Source organism: Branchiostoma lanceolatum, chromosome 5 (genome assembly GCF_035083965.1).
Source record: "Branchiostoma lanceolatum isolate klBraLanc5 chromosome 5, klBraLanc5.hap2, whole genome shotgun sequence".
NCBI classification, from domain to species: domain Eukaryota; kingdom Metazoa; phylum Chordata; class Leptocardii; order Amphioxiformes; family Branchiostomatidae; genus Branchiostoma; species Branchiostoma lanceolatum.
The window spans coordinates 6,915,995-6,930,604 of record NC_089726.1 but is presented as its reverse complement, the minus strand read 5'-3'; the positions used below and the strand labels follow the sequence as shown (position 1 = coordinate 6,930,604).

The window sequence follows — 14,610 nt, the reverse complement described above, 5'->3', positions numbered from 1 at the left end:
TGAATTTCTTAAGACACATTCCGCATGATGAACAATTTTTGTGTTAACACTAACAGCCTTTTCATTCCATCCGTCGGTCTTTGAGAGTAATCTTGTTTGTCACCCAGCGGATCACATACCCACTGTAATCAGTCACTCCGCTAGCCTTGTAGGCCGTGTCAAGAGGCCGGATGTGATCCGCGCAAAAAAGATCACGACGACTTGAAGCAGTATTAGCCTGCATTTAGGACAGCGGTCCTTCCGTTTGCGTCCAGTTATATCCTCGTCATGTTATCACCAGAGTGCCACTCTTAGTACCCAAGGTTCTTCTAAAATCCACGACCTTTTTCTGGCAAAAAATTGAAGAACTGTTTGCATTTTAAAGCCAGTATTGAGCACTTTTTCAAATTACTAAGAGTTGGGGTCTTTCTTTAACACCAGATTATTTGCTCTACACGACCGTCAATATTTGATTGCACTACTAGCAAAATGTGATTTTCCCTTGTATCATCGCTCCGGCAATACCGTTATGCAGGAAAATGAAAGCTCAGCCTTGGTAATGTGTTTAATTTTTTTACACTTTTGATTCACTACAACGAAAAACAATGTGCATGAAAATTTCGAACTGTCCATTACACCCACATAAGTTCCACACCATTATGCCTTTAGCACAAAGACAGAATTTCCCCCATGTCTTCTGGACATTAAGATATTCATGCAGCACTGGAGGGTAGTGGATCGATGCCAAATTGATTGGTTCACGCTTTAACAGATGTTTGGGTCGAAAGCCGATGCTCCTTTGACCCCTGCTCTACGACTTTTCACAGCCACTGCCCGAATTTTGCTAATTGCAGATACTGTAAAAGGAGAAATGTTCATTGTGATCTTATGTCTGTGATCCTATAACTGCGAACTCAACCCACCACAAACATTTTTGTTTTGCCTTCTGCCCTCCTACCCGCTTGTTTCAACCGTGAACTTAAAACAACTGCAGCACTCCATTTTCTTCCTACAACGAAATTAAATCCTTGTGAACATTTCCTCTTTTACAGTATACTGCTTTGGAACTGCATATTAGTTCTGATAAACAGTAATAGTGCAAAAAAACTGTAATTTTAGTTAGAGATACTAAATGCATACAGAAATGTATTTGACACTGTCCCAAGCCCAATGTGCCAGTACCAGCACTTAACATCTTGTTTGCACCCCCACTATAGTGGTGTTAATGGTCCCTTCCAAGCAATAACACCTTGTGACTGGCAGAGAGGATAGCAAAATAACGTGAATCAATCGGAAGAGAACATACTACTGCAATAGATGCTGTGCACCTCTGCAGATTACCTCCCAGCACAATTTGCATGAGCTTGGCCAATTCAGCATGACGAATTGTTGCATGAATAATGTACACATTGTACCCATAAAGCTACAGACGGAAATGGTGTTGTTGGCAAGGTCTTTTCAGGTACTAGTAATATATTTGCACCCCTATGAAATGACAAACGATTGGACCGTTCCAAGTACCAGTCTACCTAATACCACTTGGGTAACCCAATGACTCTGACAGCATCGGTGTTCTGTTTTCCCGCTTCGAGGCTTAACAAAAATGGTTGTAAAGTGAGAAATAATCCTCCTCAAGGCGCAGGTGTGGTACTTAAAAGGGTTACCACTCCAATGTTAAGAGCCTCCTACAATATTTTTACTCGGGGCAATTTATTCCAACCTATCGCTTGACCCCCGTCCTAATTGCCCTATGTCAACTATCTTCCAAAATCAATTAGCAATTGCAGAACGAACGCCTGAAAGCCGTTTACGGCTTGGCTTTGCACAGAAAAAAAATCACAACCATTCACGAACCGGGAATAAATTCAGTCAGCGGGTATTAAATTTCCTGGGAGTAATTTCCTTCGCACAAAGGCGTATTGTTTGTAAGGGCTCCTGGCGTTAGGTGATTGAGAATGCTAACATGAAACACGGTCATTGCATTTCCAATATTCCATTACTGCAATTGCCAAAGCCATATTTTTTGGCGGACGAGATTTACGGTGGAACCGTGCATGTGACTAGCACGAGCATTTTCACAGCCCGGAAAGAAGATATAATAAATCTTTTCTTCAGGCAAGTGAAGTGAAAAATTGCCGGCCGACGTTAAATTTAGACAAATGTTATTCCCTATGGGTAGATTTTTCACATCTGTAGAAGTTTGCATCCCACGGGACAAAATGCTAAAATTGTATTTTACCCAGCTTTTAGATGCGCTAATGCCAATTAAGGCACAAACCTACATTGTATCAAATAACACAACGAAAAAGTTTCAGGCTTCAATCACTCTATCTCGTTTCCCGGCTGGAATACTATATTTCGCCAACAAAGACCTTATTTATTACGTTGTAAATAAAATCACTATGTATCATACAAACAAAATATCACTTAGTAATGGATCAAAACTGTAGGCATTGCCATATTTCTCCAGTTTTGCAGCCGTCTACGGAAATGGATTTTCGAGAGGAGAGATGATAATGATTGTGATCCCGACTATTCTATTGTTCCTCACCGATGCCTGAATTTTAAATCTGGACATCTGAAACGATCAGCAAAACATGATTCATAAAGCACAAAGGAAAATGTCTAAAAACCAAAATATTTCTCTAAAAAACACTAACCTTTTACAGAGATTGAGCCATTTCCGCCGCAGATGGGTGTACTGTGCTGCCCGACAAAGAGCCCCGCGATGAATCTATCGCGAACTGGGTATCTGAAGCCTGTACGATTGTAAACATTGCCACTGAGGAGCTGCATTGATGAAGGTGAATATGCATGAACACCGCATCTAAACAGATTCCTTTTACATCGCTAGTAACGTGCAACATGCAACGTGGCTAACAAAACCTAGATCCAAATAAACCATCCATGGATAAAACATTCATGAGTGGTTTGAACATTATTTGTCAGTTAAGGTAATAAAATTAAGTTAAGTACATTTCACGTTAGTATGCCGTTGCACCTGCTCCGTGTTTCTGCAGTGCACGGTAGGTCCGCACAAAGGCGCTTTTGAAAGATGGATATCTTTCTATTTTGCATACGTGCGGACGGAACTGGCCAACAATATTACGTTTTGCGGTTCAATTATTTGGTTGAAACGTTTCTTACATTTAGTTCATTGTAGTTCTTGAAAGAGAGAACGTGTCTTCTCCAAACTGACTTGCTGCTAAAATGTCGATTTAACTTTCCCGCCAAAAATTAAAATCAGAACGTTCATTTCCGGGTCGTCTGCTCCAAACATGGCGGCTGAAACGTCGACTTTCGTCGAACAGGGTCAAAATCCTCGTTTTTCTTTGACTTAATAACGTCTCCGTTTCACCACCTCTCAGCCTTTAATTCCTTCATCGTTATCTAGATCCTTGTTGTACGAACATAGAATTCATAGATCTATCTAGGGATAAAATTGAGAGTCAGAAAGAGGGAAGAAGTTTCGGGATGTTGACGGTGAGTCGTCTGCAAAGACGTCAGGTGGCGACGTTCATTCTCACCTGGGTGGCGTACGCCTCTACCTACCTGGTCAGGAAACCGCTAGGGGTGGTAAGGAACGCCTACTGTTGTTTTATATATAATAACTCTGGTTTTCTTGTAAGGATAGGTAGTGGAGATAAGATAATTTGTGTAAAATAATAGTTCCCCAATATTCATATTTTTCGCATGATTAATGTCTAAATGCTTGTAATAGTGAATTAAACTAGAGATAATATAATATACTTATTGCCATGTAACTGTATAGGAAGCACACAATAGCACAAATGATGCATTGACTGCCCTTTGACCTCCATGTAACAGTTTGGAGTGATGCCTTGTGGCCTTGTGGCCTTGAATGACCTTTTATAGTCATTACATATTCATATATCTTACATGTGATTATAATGATTTCCATGAGTTAATATACTGCAGATGTGCATAGATTTAAAAGGGTAATTTAAAATAGTAAACATTAACCCACAGTACAGAGGTCCTAGCTGCTGGGCAGCTCAGAATTTCTTCAAATTGTAATCCATACTCACTCAAAATGTAAAGGTTATCTATTTTACCTGACAATGAGTTTGCATTGCCATTTGTGTATTTTAAAAGAATTTCTAAATCAATCATATCCTTTTGATTTGCCGCCGTATAGCCTTTTGATTTGCCACCATACAACTTAACTGTACTGTCCTTGGACCCTGCCCTTAGAAATGGATATCATTTTTGTATGCCCCCTGCTTTACCTACAGATCAAGACTGACCTGGCGTCAGAACTTGGGCTGACTAAAACCCAGCTGGGATGGCTGGACACCTCCATGCTGCTGCCTTATGCCACCATGCAGGTACTGTATGGATCTACCATGAAGGCTGTAGCTTAAAACATACACAGAAGATTGGTAGAACTCAAAGTTCTTGTCAAACCTTTGATTTGTACTAATGGTACAGCCAAACGTGTACAAGTGCCCACCTCTACATAACTTAAGGACTACCTGGCCAATGTGAATAAGTTTTAGTGGTCTCTTAGATGATTTTCCCCATCGACACAAGCATTAAGAATCCTGTCTAGACTATAGTGACCACCTGTCCACTTAGACCAGGTTTTACTCTGTGAATTGATTACACCATAAGATTTCATTATCTATTAAGATGGGCATTTGGTACTGAATTAGATATAATAACATTAATGTACCCAGTAATTTACATGCTGTGTACCCCTTTAGATGATCCTGGGACCCGTGGCAGACAGGTATGGTGCCCGAAATACCCTGGCCTGGTGCCTGCTTCTATCGGCAGCTTCAGTGGTAAGTCAGCCACCACACAAAACCTGCCAATAACAATACTGTAGACGTATTAGCCTTTCTACCCTGTTAATGATTATTTTGAAGTCGGTTCCATGTAAGTATAGGTAATCAGTTTCTTGTTAGATACTGTAATTCTCTGAATTTTCGCGGTGCTTTTTTGTTCGCGGTTTTTGCAGTGACTGCTGCACTGCGAACTTAAAAACAGTGTTTCCATTACTATACACTAACAGTACGTGGCTATAGCTCTACCGCAAACTTCAAACCACTGCTAACACTCTATTTTCTCCCTACCACAAAATTAGTTCACAGCGAAAAGGCTTTTACAGTAGCTACCTTCTCAGGCATTTTCTAGGCGTCTCTGAGTGTTGTAACTTTTTGTTCCCCTTTCCAGGTTTGGTTTGGCACATGGATAGACGTGTTCGTCCTCATGATCATGCTGTTTTTCAATGGAGTTGCTCAGGTAAACAAATTATCTGTTTAGAAAATACAATGTACATCTTAGAATAAACAAATCATTCGTTCTTTCAATCATTCATCTTGGCAATGGTAGTTCAGCACCAAAGACAGAGAAAAACCTCTGCTACATTCAAGTACTTTCTGTTTGCACAAAGAAAAGTCTATGAAATAAGATACATGTATTGAGATCTGGGATTAAAACTGAGTGGCTATCAGCAATCCATACAGTATTATTGTGGAGTGGTAGTTCAGCACCAAGGACAGAGAATACCTGATGCTTCATACATTCAAGTGCTTTCTGTTTGCACCACAAAAGATCTGCAAAATAAGGTATTGCACATCTGGGATCAAAACTGAGTAGCTATCAGCAATCCATACTGTATTATTGTGTGATGGTAGTTCAGCACCAAGGACAGAGAAACGCTGCTGCTTCAAACATTCAAGTACCCCACTACTTTCCAGCAAGAAAAGTCTATGAAATAAGATATTGACTGGGAGGGATAAAAATGGAGTGGATATCAACAATCCATACTGTATGCTTGTGTGATGGTAGTTCAGCACCAAGGACAGATAAACTCTACAGCTTCATACATTTAACAATTTCTGTTTGCTCCAAGTATGATCTGCAAAATGAGATAGTGACTACATTCAATTGAGTATCTGGGATCAGAATTAAGCGAGAATGCGCAATCCAGCACCAGGGACAGAGAAACACTGTGGTCCCCAACATTCGACTAAATTTTGTTTGCACTAAGGAAAGTCAACGACTGAAGTGTCTGGGATTAAAGCTGAATGAGAATCAGCAATACATTCTGTGTTCTTGTATGATGGTAGTTCAGCACCAGGGAATGGGAAACGCTGACTTCCTACACTCAGCTTCTTTTTATTTGCCCCGAGAAAAGTCTACAAAATAAGGTATTGAGCATCTGAGTCACTAGAGTTGAGTGGATGCCAACAACCATGCTATGTTTTTGTATGATGGTAGTTCAGCACCATGGGCAGAGAAACACTATGGCTTCATACAGTCAACTACTTTTTGTTTGCCCCGAGAAAAGTCTAGGAAATAAGGTATCGAGTGGGATGCATCAGAATTGAGTGGATATCAGAAATTCATACAGTATGGTCCTTAGCTTCTGCCAGCGGGTTTCCCAGGGGGGACAGGTTAATGCTGGTGTGATGAAAGGTTGCCTGATACCCGATACCTGAATCCCAGTTGGTACTGACCAACTTAAAGGCACAGCTGTTTATTGGTATAATTGGTTTGGAGATGACAAGTACAAATGACTGTTAATGAAGAAAGACATATATCATTAATAGAAGTACATTTTGAGTACAAGATGGTTCATGTAAGTTGCTAATTTTCAAATATTTTCGGTATTTTGTTGTAACTTTATTTGATGTTATATTTGTGTAAGACATATTGTTGGAAGTTGTATTTGTGTATCAAGTCCCGTTGCACAAGCAGTAATGTAACCCCGCTACTTGGCCATCGGGATCCAATTACGTGGGTCTGTTTGGAAGAGTTCGATCTAGGGTTGTCCCCAGCTTGACCATGTTGCTAGGGATTGCATTTGTCCTTTCCAGTAATGATGTAAAGCCAGTAGACCTGTATATAAGCAAGATTCAGGCAAAAGAGTCAAGGATCAAACACCTGCATGTAAAAGAATCCAACACACTTATCGAGAAGAGTAGGGGTGACCCGGTGTGCTTCACTAAAAATGCAAGCCATAGCAAAGCTGTATTGGACTACTAGCCAAGGAGAAGGCGTCATGCCTTTTCCTCAGTCTGAGGTCCAACCACTTAACCTTTTGTAAGAGCCGTCTTGTTTTAAATCTGCAGGCCCAGACCTGGCCAAGCTGTGTGAAGGCACTCAGTGCCTGGTACCCCGACAGGCAGCGTAATGCCATATTTGGGATCTGGGGAACCTGTACCTTTGCTGGAGGCATCATGGGAACTGGCCTGGCTGTGAGTATACAGCGCTCAAAATAGTGGGTGCATGTGCACTTTTGTGCTGTGCACCCAGAAGCGGAGCTGTGCACCTAATTTTGTAGGCACCTTAATAAGTTTACCTATTCCCAAAAATGAATTTCGAACCCTGGTGTAGGACAGGGTTTGTTCTAGATTATATTGAAAACTCTAGATCTTGCCTACCTGTCTGTCACACTTGGTAGATATGTTTTCAATGATTGGCCTGCTTACATTTCCTTGAGAAGTTTATAGTGTTGAAAAGAGTGATATTTGATGGGGGAAATACCATATGCATCCTCCAGGTGTATCTACAGAGAACATATGGATGGAGGTCTGTGTTCTTCTACCCAGCACTGATAGTGGTAAGTTGTGGACAGATTCAGTTTCATTTGTGCACGAGTCTTTTCCAGAAAAGGAATGCAAATCACATGGAACAGAATTTTCCCAAATTGCCCTTTTATGCTTTTGTTTTCAAAAGTCTCAGTAGCCTCATTCTTTTGATATGATATGATATCAGCCTTTAAGTACGGTGTATATTTACTGACTAGTAGGATAGTATATTTACCAAGGATATACTGTAAGTTACATGTAGATATAGAGAACTGGTCAGACAAAGTTTGAAACAATCTACGGTTGGTGTGGAATAGCTTCTAGGAAGTAAGAATCTTCTAAGAAAGAATTGTTTTCATATCAGTTTCTTCTCTTTTCAGGCTGCTGTGGGAGCACTTGTCTACATCTTTCTATACACACCATGGGAGGTTGGTCTGGACATACCAGGGAAAGGTAGGTTGTCGATCTATGTGCTGCACCCTAGTACATTTACATGTATATATCAGGCACGTGCAAAGGATGAATTGAACTACAGTCAAATCTGTTCAAGTGACCACCTCTACATAAGGACCACCTGGCCAATGTGACAACTTTTTGACAGTCCCTTAGATACTTTTTCCCATTGACACAAGCGCTTAATACGAATCCTGTCTATTGAGACCACCTGTCCACATAGACCAGATTTTATCGGTCCCCTGAGTGGTCTTCTTGGACAGATTTGACTGCAGCTTGATAGAAACAAAATGAATCTCAAAACTCCTGTCACAATGACTTTATGTTTAGAATTTCTTTTCACATTCTTCCTTCTTGTTCTTTCTTGCCAGGGTGCAAAATAACAGGTTGCACATTGCACAGTGCAACCATATTTCGGTTGGTGCAAGTTAATTCCAAACCCAGGTAGCGCAGTGTGCAACCTTATATTTTTAGCCAAAGATCTCAATCGGAGCCCTGGAAGCTCACAAAAACACAGTGTCACTCTCATAAAATTCGGTAAATCTTCAATTGAAACAAAGAAATCAACACTTTTTCATTTTAAACCATCCAAAAACCTTCATAGATCGTGGAATTTGAGCTGAAAAAGACAAAAGCACATTGCCCTCGGCAAAACAAGATGTTGTTTAATAGGTCAATGGGAACACAATTCTATCTAATTTATATTTTAAAATATTAGTAGTATTATACGCTACATACGAGCTTGATTTGAAGAAATCGGTGAATGTTGCTGGAGCAACCTGAAATTTGGATGTGCAACCTAGCATTTGCCCTAGGTTGCAACATGGGCAACCTGGCTCAAAAAAGTATTTTGCACCCTGCTTGCCAATATTTTTTCCATCTTTCCACATTTACTTAATTCTTTCCACATGCATGCTTACACGTGTATTAAAGCACAAAGTTTTCTGCCAATTCCTGTGTTAGCTGCCAAGACATCCTTGTCCTATAGCTGTCCCACGGTGTCCACCCCTTACGGGGAGAGTATGAGACAACTGCAAGCCCAGAGAATAGGCAGAGCTCCTGTTCTATATGGCGGTACATGTACTAAGGTCCTTCTGAGTGTGAATTGCCTGTTTTTGCTCAGAGCTGCTTAATCAGGCTAATCATGTCACACATACATGATGCCGCAGTAGGGTTTTGTCATTAAGGAAACACAATGAGCTTGACCTCAGATAATGATAATAACATCATGGAATGAAGTAAATCTCAGAGTTTGATGCCAGAAATGTCAGTGCTGATCAGATTGGCAATGCTAAATAAATTTGTACATGGCTTTCATCTGGCTTTCAGACTGTAAAGTTCCCAGATACTAAACAGTGTAAATGTTATCGAAAATGCACACAGATGTAGGTACTAGCAATGCTGCAGAATGCCAATGAGTTAGATTAGACTCTTGAGCATGGCTTTGCCTTGACTAAAACTCACAGCTATTGGATGATGCCGATTTGTTAGCATTGTCGGCTCGGTATGCCTAAACACCTCATCCGACCTCACCCGACCTCATCCGAGTCTAAAATGCAGTGTATACGGGGCAGGGACATTATTTGACGTTCTGGATACGTTAAATATGCAATTATGAATGCAAAACAAGCAGCAAACTCCAAGTATTTACCAGTTTTTATAAGTTACTCCGCTCGTTTCCATGATAGAAGATTTCTGGCCGCCATATTGGATCATGCCACTGTTGGCGTCTACATGGGGAAGTTCTTCATACCTTTTTTATTTATTTTTGTCCGACAGGACGATAAGACAGTGGGTACTAATTACATTTTCATCACAAACCACTCATAGAAACTGTACACAATAACTGTACACAGTATCTGTACACAATAACTGTACACAAAGTGTTTTTACGCAGTGTGTATTCATTGCGCCGGCCGTCTTGACCTCCCGTTACCTATAAAAACTGGTAAATACTTCAAGTTTGCTGCTTGTTTTGCATTTATAATTGCATATTTAACGTATCCAGAACGTCAAATAATGTCCCTGCCCCGTATACACTGCATTTTAGACTCGGATGAGGTCGGGTGAGGTCGGATGAGGTCGGGTGAGGTGTTTAGGCATACCCTTGTCGGCTTGACCATCCTGTAGCTGCATGTGGCCTACAACATTTTTTTTTCTGTCCATTTACCACCTTAGACTGTAGAAATTTTGGATGTGTGTTCAGTTCAAAATGCCCCTTATGCCTGCTTTATAACTTGTCAGATCCAGAGCTAGTGTCCAAAGGAGGAAACACCACCTCTCTCAAATTCTGGCAACTGCTGGGAATAAAGTAGGTAGTGAACTGATGATTTGAATTTGAATCTATTTAACAAGTGTTATATTATAATTTTATCAAGTTTTTCATCTGTCCAGTTCTTCATGCTATCAGCTGTTTGACTTATCTACTTGTAGTTCGGTTTATCCAGAGCCATTTCCTCATGTTAACGTCTACCTAAGTTGATGTTCTTCTGTATCTTTCCCAGAATGTTACCAGAGCTGGCTGCTACAGTCTTCTTTGTGAAAATTGTCAGGTACTGTCTGCTGATGTGGCTGCCTATGTACCTGTATCATGAGGTCAGTAAAGATGTGTAAGCTGTATAGTATTACATACATTTTGTACTTGTGTTGGGGTTTTGTTTCATATTTTTGCATTTTAGAAGCACTTAACAATGAGATTAATAGTTACATATTATAACTTTCACGTTTCTCAGACTTGATAGTGATGATGAGGTTTTACACACAGATTTTATATTTCTACCATAATTGATTTGTAACACTTTTTGTAAACTTTTCCAGCTTCAATACAGCAAAGCTCAAGCAGGCCTACTCTCGACATCATTTGAGGTTGGTGGAGTGTTGGGAAGTGCAACTCTGGGAGTGTTTATTGATAAGTGAGTATTCATTCCTATGTTTCAGACTGTGAAGGTGTATGAGTCATAATCTAGAATTTCAAATATTTTCAATTTCTTCAGTAAAAAAAAGGTAAAGGTAGTCCCATAGCCTTTTTGAGGCCAACGTGAGTTGTTATCCACTGTGTCTAGGGCACGATATTGGAAGACAGAGCCCAACCTTTCCTTCCACTGTCTTTTACCTCCCCAATCGAAGTCATGTACCCATTTTTACACCTGGGTGGAGTGAGGAAAGTCATGTTAAGTGCCTTTCAGCATTAGCAAGGGCACAACTTTGGTGGATGCCAGAAGATTTGAACCCAGGACCTCTGGGTTCTGAGCCAAATGCCCTAGCCGTTACACCAACACAACGCCACACGTCTCTGTCCTTAGTGTTAGGTGATCTGTTAACTTATTGTTCATTTCTTGCAGACTGTTCCGTGGTGACAGTCTCCAGGGCACGTCCACAGTCATCATGTTCAGCACCCTGTCCCTGATCCTGTTCCTCCTCACCAGCTCCTGGGGAATCCCCTTCAACGTCATGTGTATGCTGCTGACTGGCATGTTCAACTGTGGGCCTGACGCCATCCTGACTGGGTCGCTACCCGCCCAGCTGGGTGACAAGGATGGGAGAAACGCACACGCTGCCATCTCAGGGTTTATAAATGGTAAGAACCTAGTACTGTAGTATAGTCTTATACTGCCCTAAATGTTGTGCGTATGCTACTGACTGGCATGTTCAACTGTGGGCCTGACGCCATCCTGACTGGGTCGCTACCCGCCCAGCTGGGTGACAAGGATGGGAGAAACGCACACGCTGCCATCTCAGGGTTTATAAATGGTAAGAACCTAGTACTGTAGTATAGTCTTATACTGCCCTAAATGTTGTGTGTATGCTGCTGACTGGGATGTTTAACTGTGGGCCTGACGCCATCCTGACTGGGTCGCTACCCACCCAGCTGGGAGACAAGGATGGGAGGAATGCACACGCTGCCATCTCAGGGTTCATTAATGGTATGAGTTCAACCAGAACACTTTTTTGTAGTTGTTTTCTCCTCAAATTTTCCTGTACTAATCAGGCTTATTCACAGGAAGAAAAAAATATAATCCTGTTACCAAATACAAATTTGATGCAAAAAAAGCTACTTTAGCAGTGAGAAATTTGAACCATTACACTTTTCCTTGTGATTTCTCTTCCAATTTCCCAGCACAATTCAGACTGTGACATGTTCATTGCAGTTCTGATCTCGTATGAGTGAGCCTTTACATTCATTAAGGATTTCTATGATAAACTATAATGATTGTGCGGTTGTTGCCTTCCTTGTACATATACCTTGTCCATTTCTATTTTGAAGTGGAGCAGTCACTGCACTAGAAACTATTCGTTCTGGTGTCTTATGACCATGTTTTTGGAATGACACAATCTTGTGATTTTTCTCCGTAGGTTTTGGCAGTTTGGGTACAGTGTTGCAGGGGCCCATCATCGGCGCCATAGCGGAGTGGTACGGCTGGGAGGGCACCTTCTACTTCATGATCATCGTCTCACTGATAGCGACCTTCTGTATCTGCCGAGCCGTGTCCACACGGCAGGACCTACCTGGAGCTTTGGTTAGATAGCCCAGTCAAACTAATTCATAGTGACTGCAGTTTTACATGTAGAGCTTCAGTTCATATCTTAGCAGAAGTGCAGAAATTTCCTGTACGACTATCATGTTGATTTGATTTAAGTATATGGATGACATCCAATCTGCATGCGCATCAATTTTCATCCGATTCCAGAAAGACATTTTATTACCATACTGTAAATCGTACAAAACCGCTGCAAAATGAGGAAATATATGCTGTAAATTGCAAAAAAAAATATTTCAGAAAACGGATGCTAGTGTCGTAGAATTCCCAGAGGATGTACTTGTCATCCTTATAGTCAACATGGCTGAAGCATTAGTACATGTACGTCATCCCATAGAAGTTAGTGGCCCCTACTAGTCTATATTTTTGAATTTTCAGTATTACTGAGTTTTCTAGACTAGTAACATATCCACCTAATAGTGCAATTTGTAATAGGTTAGTATGTTCTCAAATGGTCAACTGTAATATGTTGTTAATCTATAGTCAATAAAGTCACATGCAGACTTTGTCAATGCCTTAGTCCTCTACTCAGGGTCATGACTTGTTATGTATATGTTAGGGTAGAGACTGTGATCTGGTAGAATTGCTGATTCTACCATTGAAGATGCCTACATGATTCTACTGACGACAGAGACTCCGATCAGGATGCTAGGAATGCCAACCCAATGATGGCGAGACAACAAAAAAATGACAAAGTAGAAAGCCCGACAAAAACGCCTAAAAACACGTCAAAAACCTGCCGGAACCCATCCTCTGCTTGGAGAGTAGTCACCCATTTATAAAGCCTAAATTTCAAGTCAATACAATGATCTAAAGTGACAAAAATCAAAGTTTAAAAGTTGTCTGTTAAGGGGATATCTTTAGATTTAGACTCCAATCACAGGGGTGCCAAAGAATACATACGAATTTTACGGAATACATACGATCCATTACTAGAAACATACGATCCGTACAGAATACATACGATCCATTACGCAGAAACATACGATCCGTACGGAATACATACGATCCATTACGCGGAATACATACGATCCTTACGGAATACATACGATGCTTACGGAATACATACGATCCTTACTAATTTGGAGAAATGTGCCTGGATCACGTGACACTGGCGGCAAATTCAAGATGGCTGACTCGGGATAACCAGTTCTTCCTACGATATCTTGGCTTTTAAGAGCTTAATAATGGCGTATCCCATCCGGCTAAACTCTAGAAATCTCAAGCTGCACTAAATTAAGACTGATGTAGGCTTAGACCAACTAGGAGGACCAGACAAAGCTAGATTCGGTGCTAGCGCGATGGCCAGCAAATTAGTAAGGATCGTATGTATTCCGCGTAATGGATCGTATGTATTCCGTACGGATCGTATGTTTCTGCGTAATGGATCGTATGTATTCCGTACGGATCGTATGTTTCTAGTAATGGATCGTATGTATTCCATAAAATTCGTATGTATTCCATAAAATTCGTATGTATTCTTTGGCACCCCTGAATCAGGATCTCTACGGACAGAATCAGCAACTCAGCATGTAGAGATTGTCAACAAATGCTGTGATCAGAATTTATGATGGCTCTAGTCTCAATCCTGACATATACATTTGTACCAAAGTATGTAATGTAATGTGCTGGATAGTGAAGAGTTTAAGTCTGTTGTATTACTGCTATGCTGACAAAAGACATGCCCAGACTACAGAAGGATGAGGAAAATCTGGTGAATCTTGTTTTAATTGTCTGTAAGACTCCTGGTGTAATAGCGGAGTTCTTTGGTACCAAAAATGCATATTGCATCATCTTACAGTGCTCTTACACACCTTATTTGCTATGCATCGTGGAGGTTAATATCATGATTATTGTTCCCATGTGTTAGGTATGATCTACATCCGTGGTCAAGTGAAAATTGTTTGTGATTGCAGTTCTACAACATCGATCCCAATAAACAGATTCAACTCAGTGATTTTGTCCTTTCTGCAAACCTTAATTGAGAAGTAGTTAATAGCCACAGGCATTATGTTAAGAGAACTTTACGGCAACAAAGCAGATGGCTACAACAATCTTAGTTATCTGACAGACTTGAA

General features: G+C 40.7%; 1 protein-coding gene across 1 annotated transcript; it reads left to right on the top strand.

Annotated features, from left to right (window-relative positions):
* The first annotated feature begins 3,153 nt into the window (after positions 1 to 3,153).
* On the top strand, positions 3,154 to 14,485 carry LOC136434708 (uncharacterized). The gene is made up of 12 exons (XM_066427714.1): positions 3,154 to 3,555; positions 4,236 to 4,328; positions 4,707 to 4,787; positions 5,179 to 5,247; positions 7,083 to 7,208; positions 7,514 to 7,573; positions 7,922 to 7,994; positions 10,239 to 10,305; positions 10,499 to 10,589; positions 10,812 to 10,906; positions 11,336 to 11,571; positions 12,348 to 14,485. The coding sequence occupies exons 1-12, from the start codon at positions 3,454 to 3,456 to the stop codon at positions 12,518 to 12,520; spliced, it is 1,266 nt and encodes a 421-aa protein (XP_066283811.1). The 5' UTR covers positions 3,154 to 3,453; the 3' UTR covers positions 12,521 to 14,485.
* Positions 14,486 to 14,610: the final 125 nt, after the last annotated feature.

Excerpts from the sequence above, each read along its gene's own strand:
- LOC136434708 (XM_066427714.1), top strand. The coding sequence starts at position 3,454 with ATGTTGACGGTGAGTCGTCTGCAAAGACGTCAGGTGGCGACGTTCATT. Across the intron at positions 4,329-4,706 it reads TGCCTTATGCCACCATGCAG|ATGATCCTGGGACCCGTGGC; the intron begins GTACTGTATGGA and ends GTACCCCTTTAG. Across the intron at positions 5,248-7,082 it reads TTTTCAATGGAGTTGCTCAG|GCCCAGACCTGGCCAAGCTG; the intron begins GTAAACAAATTA and ends TTAAATCTGCAG.